Raw genomic sequence first — 15,229 nt, forward strand, 5'->3', positions numbered from 1 at the left:
CTAAAACATTCTTAATTGACAGAATTTGATCACATCTGCCTAAAACTATTGTACAATAATATACAGTGCCTTGCATTTTCTGTGTTTTGTTGCCTCACAACCTGGAATTAACATGGATTGTTTGAGGATTTGCATCATTTAATTTACAGAACATGCCCACAACTTTGAAGATTTTCATTTTTTTATTGTAAAGCAAACAACAAATATGACAAAATAACAGAAAAAGTCAATGTGCATAACTATTCACCCCCCTAAAGTCAATAATTTGTAGAGCCACCTTTTGCGGCTATCACAGCTTCAATTCGCTTTGAATAAGTCTCTATGAGCTTGCCACATCTTACCACTGGGATTTTTGCCCATCCCTCCCTGCAAAACTGCTCCAGCTCCTTCAAGTTGGATGGTTTGTGCTTGTGAACAGCAATCATTAAGTCTGACCACAGATTTTCTATTGGATTGAGGTCTGGGCTTTGACTAGGTCATTCCAACACATTTACATGTTTCCCCTTAAACCACTCAAGTGTTGTTTTAGCAGTGTGTTTGGGGTCATTGTCCTGCTGGAAGGTGAACCTCCGTCATAGCCTCAAATCACACACAGAGTGGTACAGGTTTTGCTCAAGAATATCCCTGTATTTAGCAACAGTTTTGGTGTCCGGCCATCTCTTGGCAGGTTTGCTGTTGTGCCATGTTCTTTCCATTTGGTTATGATAGGTTTGATGGTGCTCCTAGGGATCATCAAAGATTTGGATTTTTTTTTTATAACCTAACCCTGACTTGTACTTCTCAACAACATTGTCCCTTACTTGTTTAGAGAGTTCCTTGGTCTTCATGGCAGTGTTCGGTTAGTGGTGCCTCTTGCTTAGGTGTTGTAGCCTCTGGGGCCTTTCAAAAAGGTGTGTATATGTAATGACAGATCATGTGACACTTAGATTGCACACAGGTGGCCATCATTTCACTAATTATGTGACTTCTGAAGATAATTGGTTGCACCAGAGCTTTTTATGGGCTTCATAACAAAGGGGGTGAATACATACGCACATGCCAATTATCAGTTTTTTATTTCTGAGAAATAGTTTTATATATATATTTTTCTAATTTTAACTTCACCAACTTAGACTATTGTGTTCTGATCCATCACATATAACTCAGATTAAAAAAAACATTGAACTAAAGGCTGTAATGTAACAAAATAGGTAAAATGCCAAGGGGGTGAATACTTTTGCAAGGCACTGTATATATATCATTTTGTATCTCCATCTGGAAAAGATATTATTTGACTCTTTCATGTTTCAGAACGTAATGTCCATAAACTTTTTCTTAAGCAATGATTCAGTTCCACTGGCTCAATCCACCTCCGCTTCTAACCTCAGAATTCCAGTAAACAGGGCAAGAGAACAGATTATCTATTAACAGATTTTTGTGCAATGGTCATCCTATCAGAAAACAGACAGACATCACATGATATGACTACTGAGCTATAAGAGGAAAAGTTCAGATTCTAAGTGATTATTACAACTAACCATGGCTAAATTAATGAGGGTGGTCGTGTTACTAGTCCTCTGCGCCTCTGCAGTGTGGTGCCTAAGCGATTATGATGAGGAAGATGGGGTAATTGTATAATGATAAAATATAGTGTATTTATGTTAAAGATAATGTTTGATAATGATCATTATTATAATCCAAAACAATATGTAATGGTTTATCATTTAATTCTTTTTTTTTTGTTCTCTTGCAGGAAGCCCCAATAAAAACGGTAATTATGCAAGCATTATTTTACTGCTAATGCTTTTGTTTTGTTATCTGAATTATAAATATAGGCTGTCATTTGATTAAAAAAGTAATTTTCACCCTAGCTTGTGTTCAGTAAATATAGTCAAAAAAATAATTATTTCTTGAAATTATGGAAGGACAATTACATTTACGATTTTAGTAAATCAACTTAAGTTACATGACATGAACTAAACCTAAATATACAGTAATTAGTTATACCAATCTAGAAGCTGTAGTCAAATAGTCAGCAACATCAACTAATTTAAATGGCATAAACATATACTACACTTACGAAATACAATGTATACTACCCTTGATCCTCTGACACCTGGCAGTTTCAATACAATTCATATACTACTTATTTTAAGTGCAACACCCCCTCCCCACCATACAATGTACTTACATTTATCTCTAATTATAACATCTATGTAACACAGTAACAATATGACAGCAACATTCTTCAAAGAAATTAGTGAATTTGATCCAAATTTATTTGAAGAATGATATTTTCATATTGCACAAATGTTTTAATTGTATGTATACTATAGGGTGGGTTGCAGTTAAAGTAAGCTCTGTAGTTTTAGTTCTATGTATAATATAGCTTGGGAAAATCTGCCCTTTAAAGGCACCTAGTGCACAGTGGGGTTGATTTACTAAAACTGAAGAGTGCAAAACCTGGTGTATCTGTGCATGGTAGCCAATCAGCTTCTAACTTCAGCTTGTTCAATTAAGCTTTGACTATAAAACCTGAAAGCTGATTAGCTACCATGCACAGATTTTATACTCTCCAGTTTTAGTAAATCAACCCCAGTGCGAGTAGGTGGAAACGCATTAGGTGGAATGCCACTAACCTGTAGCAACCAATCAGCAATCATCACTCTAGCATAAAGGTGCAGAAAAGGTGCAATCTGATTAGTTACTGTGATGATCATCATCATTTAACTTGCAATGCCTAATTAAAGCCCACTTGTGTATCCACACTATTAAAATACTCCTAGATTGTAAGCTCTAACAAGCAGGGCCCTCTGATTCCCCCCTGTATTGAATTGTATTGTAATTGCACTGTTGTAATTGTTCACTGTATATGAGATTTTGATGCATTTTGAACCGCATCCGATTCACATAACATGGGAACCAGACTGGCTTTCAATGGAGGCGGTTCACATATATGCAGGCCGGGTTGCATTGCAAATTACAAAAGGGTCCTTTTTTGTGCATTTTTAAGTCTGGCTCAGGTGCGATTTCAGTGTCAAATTCGCACCTGAATTGCACCTGAACAGCTAAATGGAAACCACACTGGACTCTGCACCGAAACCGGATCCGCATATATGTGTGTAGAGATATACAGCATATATCATCACTGGTACTTATATATTTCATCAGATAAACTAGCCAGTGATGTACAGTAGTAACCACATTATTATTGTCAAGCTTATTTAATAAAACAGTGCAAAATTTCCAATAAGTCAATCATATTTTAGTTACCTGTATTCAATTAAAGTGGATCTTTACCTCCTTTCACTAAAAATCACATCAGCATACAACTCTGCATGCTGATATGAAATTATCTTACATTCTGTAGTTAAAGTAACATTAAAGGTTCCTTTTTTTTTAAGTAAAATAATAAACGTGTTATACTTACCTGCTCTGTGCAATGGTTTTTCACAGAGTAGCCCCAATGCTCCTCTTCTTGGTTCCCCTGCCAGCGCTCCTGGCTCCTCCTCTTCAGCGAGTGCCCCAATAGGAAGCCACTTCCTATGAGGGCATGGCTCCCGAGCTGCTTTGTCTGCGTCCATTGACACAGACTGTGCGGCTTGGCCCCACCACCCACTCCTCATCACAGCATTTTAATGACAGCAGTGGGAGCCAATGGCTCCTGCTGCTATCAATCTGTCCAGAGAGGAGGGACAGAGCCAGAAGAGCCTTTTCTCTCATTCACAGCGCTGGATCATGAATGGGCTTAGGTAAATACAAGGGGGGCAGAGAAGGATTCTGCTAGACAGAACCTTTAGGCTTTAGAATCATATTAACTACTTGCCGACTAGCCGCCGCAGTTGTACTGCGGCAGGTGGGCACGGCTGCGCGAACCCCCCCATCATTGTACGTTGGCCGCCTGGTCATTAAGGGGGCAAATCCTTCCAGTCCTTAAGTGGTTAAAGTGGAACTTTATGTAAAAAAAATAAAATGGGCAAACAGGTAGGATTTTTGATGCAGAAGAGACATGCTATCTCTTCTGCATTAAAGTTGCCTACCTGCCTGTCCACCCCTGTGCTGTGAGCTGTGTATGCGCAACTCACTGTAGAGATTCCGAAAGTTGACTGCACCCCTGCACATGTGCAGGAGTGACGTCATATCAGCCCAGCCAATCAAAGAGGCTGGCGATCGATAACTGGAAGTCGGCCACTCCAAGATGTGAACGGCCGTCGGGGAGCTCCAGGACGCTGCATCACTGGAGCCAAGGTGAGTATAGTTCTGCTTTAAAATCACTTTTTTTCACTTCCTGGTTGAGTGAGTCACTAGTGATGTGACTCTGGCCTCGCAGCTGCATTCTGGGTAGTTCCTGTCCCATATTCCAGGAGGAAACTAGGTTCTAGACCAGTGGCGGATGGTGGTATATTTATTGCGGGTGACCCGACCCCGGTCCGTCAGGCGCATGGATCAGGGGGGTGGCGCCCCTGCGCCCCGTATGGAGTGGCAACCAATGTTCTAGACGTAGTTCCAGGAAGTAAAGAGAGACAGATTCATCTTCCCTTAGTAAAAATGGTCGCTAAGAAAAAAGGAAAAGAAAAACAAGGTATGCAAAGAATAAAAAGCCTGTAATTATCTATAAGTATCTGTTTGTAGATTGCCATTACTAAACATTTCTAAGGCAGGCCATACTCTATGCAATTGTCTTTCCTTCCACCACAAGTGGAAGGAAAGAAAAATGCTTGATTCCCCAATCAGTGTCAATGGGGGAATCCCTCCCACGGTGCTACTGTATTCTGCTGGCAGCAGTGGTGTACCAACTGGGGGTGGGGGCAGTGCGCCCCGGGTGCCACACACTGCGGGGGGTGTCAGGCCGGCACCTCCCACGGGTGAAGCGGGGCAGACTCAGACAGTGCAGCGGGGCGGTGACAGGGCAGCCAGGGAGAGCCAGGAGAGCCAAGCTTTGACTGTGCGGGGGTGCCCAGGCCGGGTGTGGAACATACCACTACCCGGGTGACATCCAGAGGGTGCAGGAGAAAGAACACACTCTCTCTCCTTCTATACCGCAGGAGGAGAGACAGTGAGCAGCGCTTAATAGAGGAACTGCTGAAGTTAACTTTTTAAGTTAACTAGCAGATAATTGGTTGCTAGGTGGTCCTAGCAACCAATCATTAGCTTGTTAATATGAAAAATAACTCCAGCAGTTCCTCTGTTCAGCGCTGCTGTGTCTCTCCCTCTGGCTGCATTATTAAGGTAGGAAGGGGGGTCTATGTAACATGAAGGGGGTCCAGGGGTGCAGGGTGCTGTGTGAAGGGGTCCAGAGGTGCAGGGTGCTGTGTGAATGGGTCCAGAGGTGCGGGGTGCTGTGTGAAGGGGTCCAGTGGAGCAGGGTGCTGTGTAAAGGGGTACAGAGGTGCAGGGTGCTGTGTAAAGGGGTCCAGAGGTGCAGGGTGCCGTGTAATGTAAAGGGGTCCAGAGGTGCTGGGTGCTGTGTAAAGGGGTCCAGAGGTGCAGGGTGCTGTGTAATGTAAAGGGGTCCAGAGGTGCAGGGTGCTGTGTAATGTAAAGGGGTCCAGAGGTGCAGGGTGCTGTGTAATGTAAAGGGGTCCAGAGGTGCAGGGTGCTGTGTAATGTAACGGGGTCCAGAGGTGCAGGGTGTTGTGTAAAGGGGTCCAGAGGTACAGGGTGCTGTGTAAAGGGGCCCAGAGGTGCAGGGTGCTGTGTAATGTAAAGGGGTTCAGAGGTGCAGAGTGCTGTGTAATGTAAAGGGGTCCAGAAGTGCAGGGTGCTGTGTAATGTAAAGGGGTCCAGAGATGCAGGGTGCTGTGTAATGTAAAGGGGTCCAGATGTGCAGTTGTGGAGAGGGGGTACACAGCAGTGACAAAGAGATATCGGGGGATGCAGAGGTATGCAGAGGGCACAGTGGGGTGTTTTTACATTTTAACGTGGGGGAGCGTGCCAGATATAGGATCCGCCCCGGGTGCCAAATGCTCTAGGTACGCCCCCGGCTGGCAGGGAACCTTCCCTGCCGCAGAACACAATGATTAGTGTTGCCGGTTATAGCCGATGGCACTAATCATTCAGGAAAATCCAAACAGGCTGGTTGTACACAAGTCAATCGATGGATCAACTTGTATACAATCAGGGTGCCCATACATGGATTGAAATTTGTCCAGTCCCTGCTGAACTTACCAGTCTTCTTTCCATGTATGGCTAGCTTTAAGAGGCTTGTGTTGTATTTTTTATGAAAAGGGGGAAGTTTCTCTTTAGGAGATGATTTATGATTGTTTGAGTCATAGTCAAGTTTGTTGGAGGTTCTTGACTAAAAAAAAAGTGTATGGAGAATTGGGCTCTCAGTTAGGAAAGGTGATAAAAAGAATACTGCTCATCGCTGATTTTTTTAAATAAGCCTAGAAAAGGAAAATATATTTATCATCATGATATCTCTGTTTCAAGCACAGTGCAAATTCTAAATTGTGTGAGGGGGTGGCGGCAAAGTTTAGAAGGATTTTAGAATTGAACAGATTTAATGAATATATATTTGCACATTTTAGGTGGTGTCAGAATTTGATGCCAGAGGACATCGCCCACTTCTACCTGGGCAAAAACCAGTTCCCACCCGAAGACCCCCTCCACCTCCTGTAAGTGGAAGTGGCTACAGACCACGTCCCACCAAGCCTCCAGCAAAAGGACAGAAGAAGGAAGCCGTTGTATATCCTGATGAAGGAGGCTGTAAACATGCATATGAAGAATTGGTAAGAATATATTAAGTTTCAGCGTTATATTTACAGGGAAATGTAAAGATGAACAGCAAACCGTTATAGGATCCTGAAAGAGACAATAGTCTTTATCTTTAATCGCTTGCCGACCGGCTCACGCCAATATACGTCGGCAGAAGGGCACGTACAGGCATACTAACGTACCTGTACGTTGCTCTTTAAGAAGCGGTTTACGGACGCGCGCGCACCGCCAGCGCTCCGTGAATGTGATCGCGGGTCCCGTGGACTCAATGTCCGCAGGGATAGCCGCGATCGTCTCACGGAGAGGAAGAACGGGGAAATTCTGATGTAAACAAGCATTTCCCCGTTCTGCCTAGTGACACTGTCACTGATCACCGCTCCTTGTAATCGGGAGCGGTGATCAGTGTCGTGTCACATGTAGCCCCTCCCCCCCACAGTTAGAATCACTCCCTAGGACACACTTAACCCCTTCACTGCCCCCTAGTGGTTAACCCCTTCACTGCCAGTCACATTTACACAGTAATCAGTGCATTATACTGATCGCTGTATAAATGTGAATGGTCCCAAAATAGCGCCAAAAGTTTCCAATCTGTCTGTCATAATGTCGCAGTCACGATAAAAATCGATGATCGCCGCCATTATAAGTAAAAAAAAAAAATTATTAATAAAAATGCCATAAAACTATTCCCTATTTTGTAGACGCTATAACTTTTGCGCAAACCAATCAATAAACGCTTATTGCGATTTTTTTACCAAAAATATGTAGAAAAATACGTATCGACCTAAACTGAGGAAAAAAATGTTTTTTATATATTTTTTGGGGATATTTATTATAGCAAAAAAGTAAAAAATAATGTGTTTTTTTCAAAATTGTGGCTATTTTTTTGTTTATAGCGAAAAAAATAAAAACGGCAGAGGTTATCAAATACCACCAAAAGAAAGCTCTATTTGTGGGGAAAAAAGGACATCAATTTTGTTTGGGAGCCATGTCGCACGACGGCGCAATTGTCAGTTAAAGCGACCCAGTGCCGAATCACAGAACGTGCTCTGGTCTTTTGCCAGCCAAATGGTCCAGGGTTTAGGTGGTTAAGTTGGGAATAGGGAGCTATGTCTGATAACAAAGCAACAGTTCTACAGAGTGAGCCACCATGGGAGAGCCTGTATTTAGGTGTTTTGGCAACTTTTCCTTTATATTTAATGGTCTGTTACTTACATCATTGTTCTATAGGGAGAATTATGTCCAACTGGTTGTGAACTAAGGAATGCAGTTCTTAAACAAGAGAGGACTGTGAAAGATGGCCTGAGTTCAGTACGTCCCAGAGTAGAGTCACTTTCACACTCATCAACAAATATCTACAAGTATGCTTCCCTGCTTGGAGATAAAGTGAAGGAAAGACAGCAGCAAACTCAAGGTAACTGACAACACATAGTTCTTTGTTAATTCTATTGTAAGATTTAAACACGAATCTGTGTCTTTTTTTAATATGTATGTTTTTGTAGTTCCCCTTTCTTGCATTTTATTGCATTGTAGATTTTTTTTCTCCATGCCTGTGTCCAAATTCCCTAAAATCCACAAATATGCTCTAAAAAAATCACGAGAAATACAACAATGCTTACAAAATGCAAGTCAATGGGAAATAAAATAGACAACCACAAATAGTACAGTAACATTTGAGTTTGTGCTGGCATTTATTTGTAATAACCTTGAAAATTATTCATGATCACATGGCTATATGTGATAGTTTAACTGTGACATCTTTCTTTATCAGATAATCAGAATGTTCTAAATGAATACAGTGGAGATCTGGAGGAGCAGTATACTTATATCAAAGAAAATCTGGACAACAACATCCCATCCAACCTCCGTATCCTCCGCCAGGTGTTGGAAAACCTTCGATCCAAAATCCAGAAACTGGAAACCACCATATCCACCCAGGTCGAGAACTGCAAGTCTCCATGTGTTTCATCATGCAATATTCCAGTGGTATCTGGCAAAGGTACTCTTCATCCTATTTCTTCATGTAATGTTATCCTACTGCAGACACTCTAGCCAGATCAGTGAGGAGAATGTAGAAGTAACAGCATTTGAGTTTTTTTAAGTTTTAGATTTTATAACCAGTTATTTTTTTTCCTAAAAAAATTAAAGAATAACTGCAAGTCATACACATACTGATATGCTGTTAAAGCATATATCAAGGCAAAAAAATAATATTTGCAGTACATGTCTGCAATACATACACATTTTCCCACATTTAGTGTTAAAGATGCCTTTTGGTCTGCCAGACATGCACTCAGATCCTACTCAGCCGGCCATACATGGATCGAATCTCTGCCAGTTCAGCAGAGCAGGGAACGGCCAAGATTCAATCCATGTATGTGCATCGATCAACTTCACTGCAACCAGCCTGTCAGATTTTTGGCATATGGTTACTGCTTGAGGCTATAGCTGCCAGCAGTAATCATTGGGGTTGATTTGCTAAAACTGGAGAGTGCAAAATCTGGTGCAGCTCTGCATAGAAACTGGTCAACTTTTTTTTTTTTGTCAAGTTAACTGAACAAGCTGAAGTTAGAAGCTGATTTTGTGGACTGAGTGTTGTCAGTTTGTCAGTTCTGCCCAGTGTTGCTAAACCACTCAACCATGTCTACTTTTAGCTCTCCACAACACAAAGACTAATTATTCTGTAGTCCAAGATAACTAGGAGGGCTCTTGGAGATAACATAACATAGGACATGTGGAGAAGATACAGGACAGCTCTGAATTACTGACACTTTTTTTTTGCATTTATCAAACAGATATAACAAATTACCTCCAATGGTATATCAACCCTTTCACTGCCATAGACATTAGTACTATGTTCATGGCAGCCAGTACAGCTCTGTAAATTGACTCCTGGCTGCAATAGAAGCTCAATGATACTAATTGCTTACCCTAGCATAATTAAAAAAAAAAAAACACCATGTGGTAGTGCCCATCTGCTCCACAATTGGCAACAAAACAACAGTTGCCCTTTAAGTAAATAATCATCTTCCTTTGCTGTTCGGCTGTCAATCGCAAATTAAATGTACATGTATTATTGCAGAGTGTGAAGAAATCTTCAGGAAGGGTGGAGAGACATCAGAGATGTACCTCATTCAACCAGATGGATTCTTCCGACCATTCAAGGTTTATTGTGACATGACCACACAAGATGGAGGTAAGAAGCTGAAAGTGCATTGGTTGTACTGTAATAGGACATATTTAATAGAAAGTTTGTAGATGGTTAATATGCACATATAGCTGCAACAGATCCCAAGGAAAACCAACAGATTATTTTAAAGTACATGTAAAGCCTTTCACAAAAAATTATTATACACTACTACACAGTTAGCAAAGCATGATCTCAGCAGCTGTGGCTTGCAGGTTCTGGTATGTGTGTTTATGCCATAGCTACGATTGCACAGCACTTCTCAGATACCATGGATCCATATATCCCATGATGCATCAAGGGCCTTCATCCAATCTGTGATGAGTAGGCTGATCTCTTTTGTTGCGACACAGGCTGAGCATGCCAGTGCACTGATGGGTTGATTTACTAACGGCAATTAGACTGTGCACTTTGTAAAGTGCAGTTGCACTCTGTAAGTGCAGTTGCTCCAGAGATTAGTAAATGAGCATATGCTCTGCTGACTTCCATCATCCAATCATATGCAAGCAAGAATGCTGTTTTCTCAATATCCCTTGCACGTGATTGGGTATTCTTTGCTAAGTGAAGCTTTACCTCATTTACTAAGTCCTATAGCAACTGCACTTACAGAGTGCACAGTCTATTTGCCTTTAGTAAATCAACCCCTATTTGTCAGCATCTCAACCTGTAGTTCTTCTCAGGAGTTCTGCAGAGGGCAACAATACCCCTTCTGCAGTGAGACACTCATGCCTATAAGAGAAAGTGCTGATGCCGTGTTTTTCCTGGAAGAATCACTAGATAAAATAAGACACAATAAAAGACTCACTTTAAAAAAGAGGACATCAAAAGTTTTAGTCTTAGTGGAAGGGAGGCATGCATGTATTAAATTCAACTTTGGGGTTTTGGCACACTGTAAATTTGCCCTTTTCCAGTAGCACATCCACTTCCTCAGCCCTGTATAGTCTCCTAATCACATCTTGAACCTTCACAAGGTTTTGTCTCTTCCCTCCAAGTGGCTGAATAAAGAACCAAGGGAGTGAGGAGAAGGTGAGTATGTGCTGCTAGGCAGGAAGGGAAGATAACTGAACTCATTGTCTTGCGGTGTATAGACAATGCATGGGTTCACTAAGTCAATTGGATTGTCGCTTATATCCGACTACTCCCCAATATCAGTTTTATCCTGCTGCTTGTTTTGTGGATTAAGGCTTTTGGAAGCATGTAGAAAAGACAGAAGTGTTTCATATACTGTATACTCAATACCTTTTATTTTACGCAATCTCTCAGGATGGACTCTGATCCAGAACAGACAAGATGGCAGTGTTAACTTTGGTAGAACATGGGATTCCTACAAGAATGGATTTGGAAATATTGCTCGTGATGGCGGCAAAGGAATCTGTGATATGCCAGGTATGCTTCATTTATATACATTTCAGGTTTTTCCAACAGTATATGTTACAGAGGTGAAAACTGAGGTATCTGTTTTATTCTAAATACACACCACATGGGATGAGTAAGTCAATCTGCCCAAACTGGGAATCCCAAATGAATACGCAGATTTGATGGAGACAACATTTTGTGAAAATTTTGATATTTTGTATTCTACATGTAATGTAATTAGAATATTTGGACCACTGCCCAAATAAGGGCTTAATATAGGTCCAAATATGGGCATTTATGCCAATGATGGGCAATTATGGCAGAGCACAACTAGAAAGCCATGCACCTTGACATCTTACTAAATGCATCATTAGCAGTGGTGACCCCTCCATTAAGGGCACAGGGATGCCGCCCCCCTAATCCATGCGCCCGGCCCCTAATCTACATGCAGGGCGCCGGATGCATGGATTTCAGTAAGGTTTTTTTTTTTTTTTTTTTAGAAGCATGTGATTAGAGCCAGAAGCTCTTTGAGTCATACTTACCTGCTCTTCTCAGGTCCCCCACCCATGCTCTGGGCCCCACCCTTTGCTGAGTGCCCCCCTAGCAAGCCGCTTGCTATTGGGTCACTCATGCATGCTTGTTCCTGAGCCAGCTATCTGTGTCGAGACACAGAGAGCGTGGCTTATCCCCAGCCCCCGCTCTCGCCTCACTGGCTGTGATTGACAGCAGTGGGAGCCTATAGAACTTTTCAGAGCTATGAGTGACAAATATGTCTAAACCACTTTAAGGTTAAGTTTGTTTTTTTTAAGCTACATCAGAACGCTGCATAGGGAAGTTTTTATATTCATACTAAGCCTTTATTGCTTTCTTAGGTGAATTCTGGGTGGGTAATGACAAGATTAGCCAGCTTACAAATCTGGGACCCACTGAAGCTTTGATTGAAATGGAAGACTGGAGTGGCCAAAAAGTATCTGCTCAGTACACCGCGTTTACTGTACAAAATGAGGCAAATAAATATCAGCTTTCTGTCAGTGGCTACAAAGGAAATGCAGGCAATGCACTTCTAGAAGGGGCATCACAACTGAAGGGAGAAAACAGAACCATGACAATACACAATGGCATGTACTTCAGCACATATGACAGAGACAACGATGGATGGTACGTATGAAGTTCATCTTTTTCTTTTACAATTTGTGTATATTTATATCGCTCAGGGATGTAATGCATTGCTTTACAGACTATATTGGACCAACCATATTCGCTTTTACCTTGAGCTTACAATTTTGTTCCTTTAGCACCCAAATATAAGCAGAACCACATACACTCTAGGGCCAGCCTGGCCAGGTAAAAAAAAATGTTACATTATTTTTGGGGATTTGATATTGAAATAGAACAGAACTACATAGAGAACCAATGATGTGAAAAAAACTAGCAACCAAAAATATTGCAAGGCCACAATGATAAACAGTATTGGCCTCTGTGACACCTCAAATATCTTTAAATATTGCGCAGATTGTTTCATTCTGGTAGTAATCTATACTATTTGTTTTATCTCTAGGTTGATCGCAGATCCAAACAAACAGTGCTCTAAAGAAGATGGTGGAGGATGGTGGTACAATAGATGCCACTCCGCTAACCCCAATGGCAGATATTACTGGCTTGGTCATTACACATTTGATATGACAAGGCATGGAACAGATGATGGTGTGGTATGGATGAACTGGAAGGGTTCTTGGTACTCAATGAAGAAGATGAGCATAAAGATCAGACCATTCTTCAGTTAATAAGTGAGAAGAAATAGAGCTGTGCCCAAGCAATAAACCATTTGCCTAAGCAATACCAATGGGCTTCAAAAACACATGAATCAACTTCCAGTGGCTTATATTGTTGATAATATTATACACAGCATTGTGGTGGAAACCTCAAATGAACACAAAACACGGCTGTTAACTCCAAGAGGCATGCATAGCAAGTCACTACGGTATATATTTATGAAAGTGCAATGGTAGAGTGAAGAAAGCTGTGCAATCTTGGAGCAATCATCTACAACGGCCAGTCAAATTCCTTGCTTTATCTGAGAGGTGAAACCTGGCTAGTTGCTGTCCACGGCTGCTCCACTTTTTGCTAGTTTTTGTTAATCTGTCTCTGAGTGTTCAGTCAAAATTAAATAACATCCTAAATCCATCATTGTGACTAAACTTTTTAAAACATACTGTTAAGCTGATGTTGATAATGAACTTCATAACAATAAAACCACTGAAGAATTCTCTGAATCCGTTAAGTTTGTTTAAAAATAAAATAAAACAAAAATGTATTATCTAGTAACTTTTTTTATTTTTTTTATTTTTAATGAAAGTCAGCAATTTGCAAAAGTATGTATCTCAAAAATATTTTAAGGCTTTTTGTGCTCATTGCATACATATACATTATTTGGAGTTTTTTTTTTTCATAAGTTCTGGGATAATTATCTGTGTTTCCTAAAAACAGCAATCCGCCTTCCAACTATAGTTTCTCAATGCAGTTTTGAAAATTAACATATAGGGCTTGGCAGAGAGTTGCTACTTCACTTTTGTAAGCATATACAGTACATAACTCCAAACTGTCCCTGATTCGCCGGGACCGTCCCGGAAATTGGTCCTAGGTTTCCACATGCCGTGTGGCGAGCACATTGTGTATCGCAGCCGCCAGCTGTAATCTCTCCCCACCTACCTCTCTGACACACACACACACAGTGCAAAGTGGAGTGCATGCTCCTCCTCTGATGTTTTGTTTTCCTGTACAGAGGAGGAGGCGCGGGAGCATGCACTCCACTCTGCCAGAACCGCGATCTGAGGTCTGTGTGAAACATGCCGGAAAACTCCGCCCACTGATCGCTGGGCTCAAGAGCAAGGTACCTGGATGTGGGTCCTATGTGACTGGGGGAGGGGGGCAATCATTGGGGAGTGCAAAGGGGGGGGGAAGATTGAAGGGGGGAAAGATTGGGGGGGGTGTAAGAGTAAAGAGGGATAGACTGGGGGTGATTTTGGTTAAGAAGAAGAATGGGGGGACTTGGCCCCCTGTACCCTGCCCTACTGACCCCTGGTCCTGCTGACCCCTGTACCCTGCTCTACTAACCCCAGATCCGCCGTCCTGACCCCTGTACCCTGCCCTACTGACCCCTGGTCCTGCTGACCCCCGTACCCTGCTCTACTGACCCCAGGTCCTCCGTCCTGACCCCTGTACCCTGCCCTGCTGACCCCTGGTCCTGCTGACCCCTGTGCCTTACTCTACTGACTCCAGATCCTCCGTCCTGACCTCTGTACCCTGCCGTACTGACCCCTGGTCCTGCTGACCCCTGTACCCTGCTCTACTGACCCCAGGTCCTCCATCCTGACCCCTGTACCCTTTCCTACTGACTCCTGGTCCTACTGACCCCTGTACCCCTCTCTTCTGACCCCAGATCCTCCATACTGACCCCTGGTCCTGCTGACCCCTGGATCCTGCTCTGCTGACCCTAGGTCCTCTATCCTGACCCTTTTACCATGCCCTACTGACCCCTGGTCATGCTGACCCCTGTACCCTGCTCTGATGGACCCCTGGTCCTCCATCCTGACCCCTGTACCCTGCCCTACTGACCCCTGGTCATGCTGACCCCTGTACCCTGCTCTGATGGACCCTAGGTCCTCTATCCTGACCCCTGTACCCTGCCCTATTCACCCCCTGTCTTTCATCCTACTGACTTTCTGTCTTCTGTCCTGCTGACCCCTTTACCCTGCCCTACGTACCCCCTGTCTTCTGTCTTGCTGATCCTTATACCTTGCCCTACTAACTCCCCCTGTCTTCCACCCTACGGACCCCAAACCCTGTCTTTCTGACTCCTTTACACTGCCCTTCTGACCCCTTATCCTCTTCCCTTGTGATGCCTCTTCTCTGCCCTGCTGACCCTCGTACACTGCCCTGCAGACCCTTCTCCTCTGCCATTCCTGTCCACCACACTCCTTAAACCCCTCCCAC

At 42.7% G+C, this 15,229-nt stretch overlaps 1 protein-coding gene across 1 annotated transcript; it reads left to right on the plus strand.

Annotated features, from left to right (window-relative positions):
- Positions 1–1,466: 1,466 nt before the first annotated feature.
- On the plus strand, positions 1,467–13,509 carry FGB (fibrinogen beta chain). The gene is made up of 9 exons (XM_073605450.1): positions 1,467–1,605; positions 1,733–1,750; positions 6,510–6,710; positions 7,924–8,107; positions 8,465–8,692; positions 9,776–9,889; positions 11,144–11,266; positions 12,109–12,394; positions 12,795–13,509. Exons 1-9 carry the CDS (start codon positions 1,519–1,521, stop codon positions 13,018–13,020), a joined length of 1,467 nt encoding a protein of 488 aa, XP_073461551.1. The 5' UTR covers positions 1,467–1,518; the 3' UTR covers positions 13,021–13,509.
- Positions 13,510–15,229: the final 1,720 nt, after the last annotated feature.

This window comes from Aquarana catesbeiana, linkage group LG01 (genome assembly GCF_042186555.1).
Source record: "Aquarana catesbeiana isolate 2022-GZ linkage group LG01, ASM4218655v1, whole genome shotgun sequence".
Lineage (NCBI taxonomy): Eukaryota > Metazoa > Chordata > Amphibia > Anura > Ranidae > Aquarana > Aquarana catesbeiana.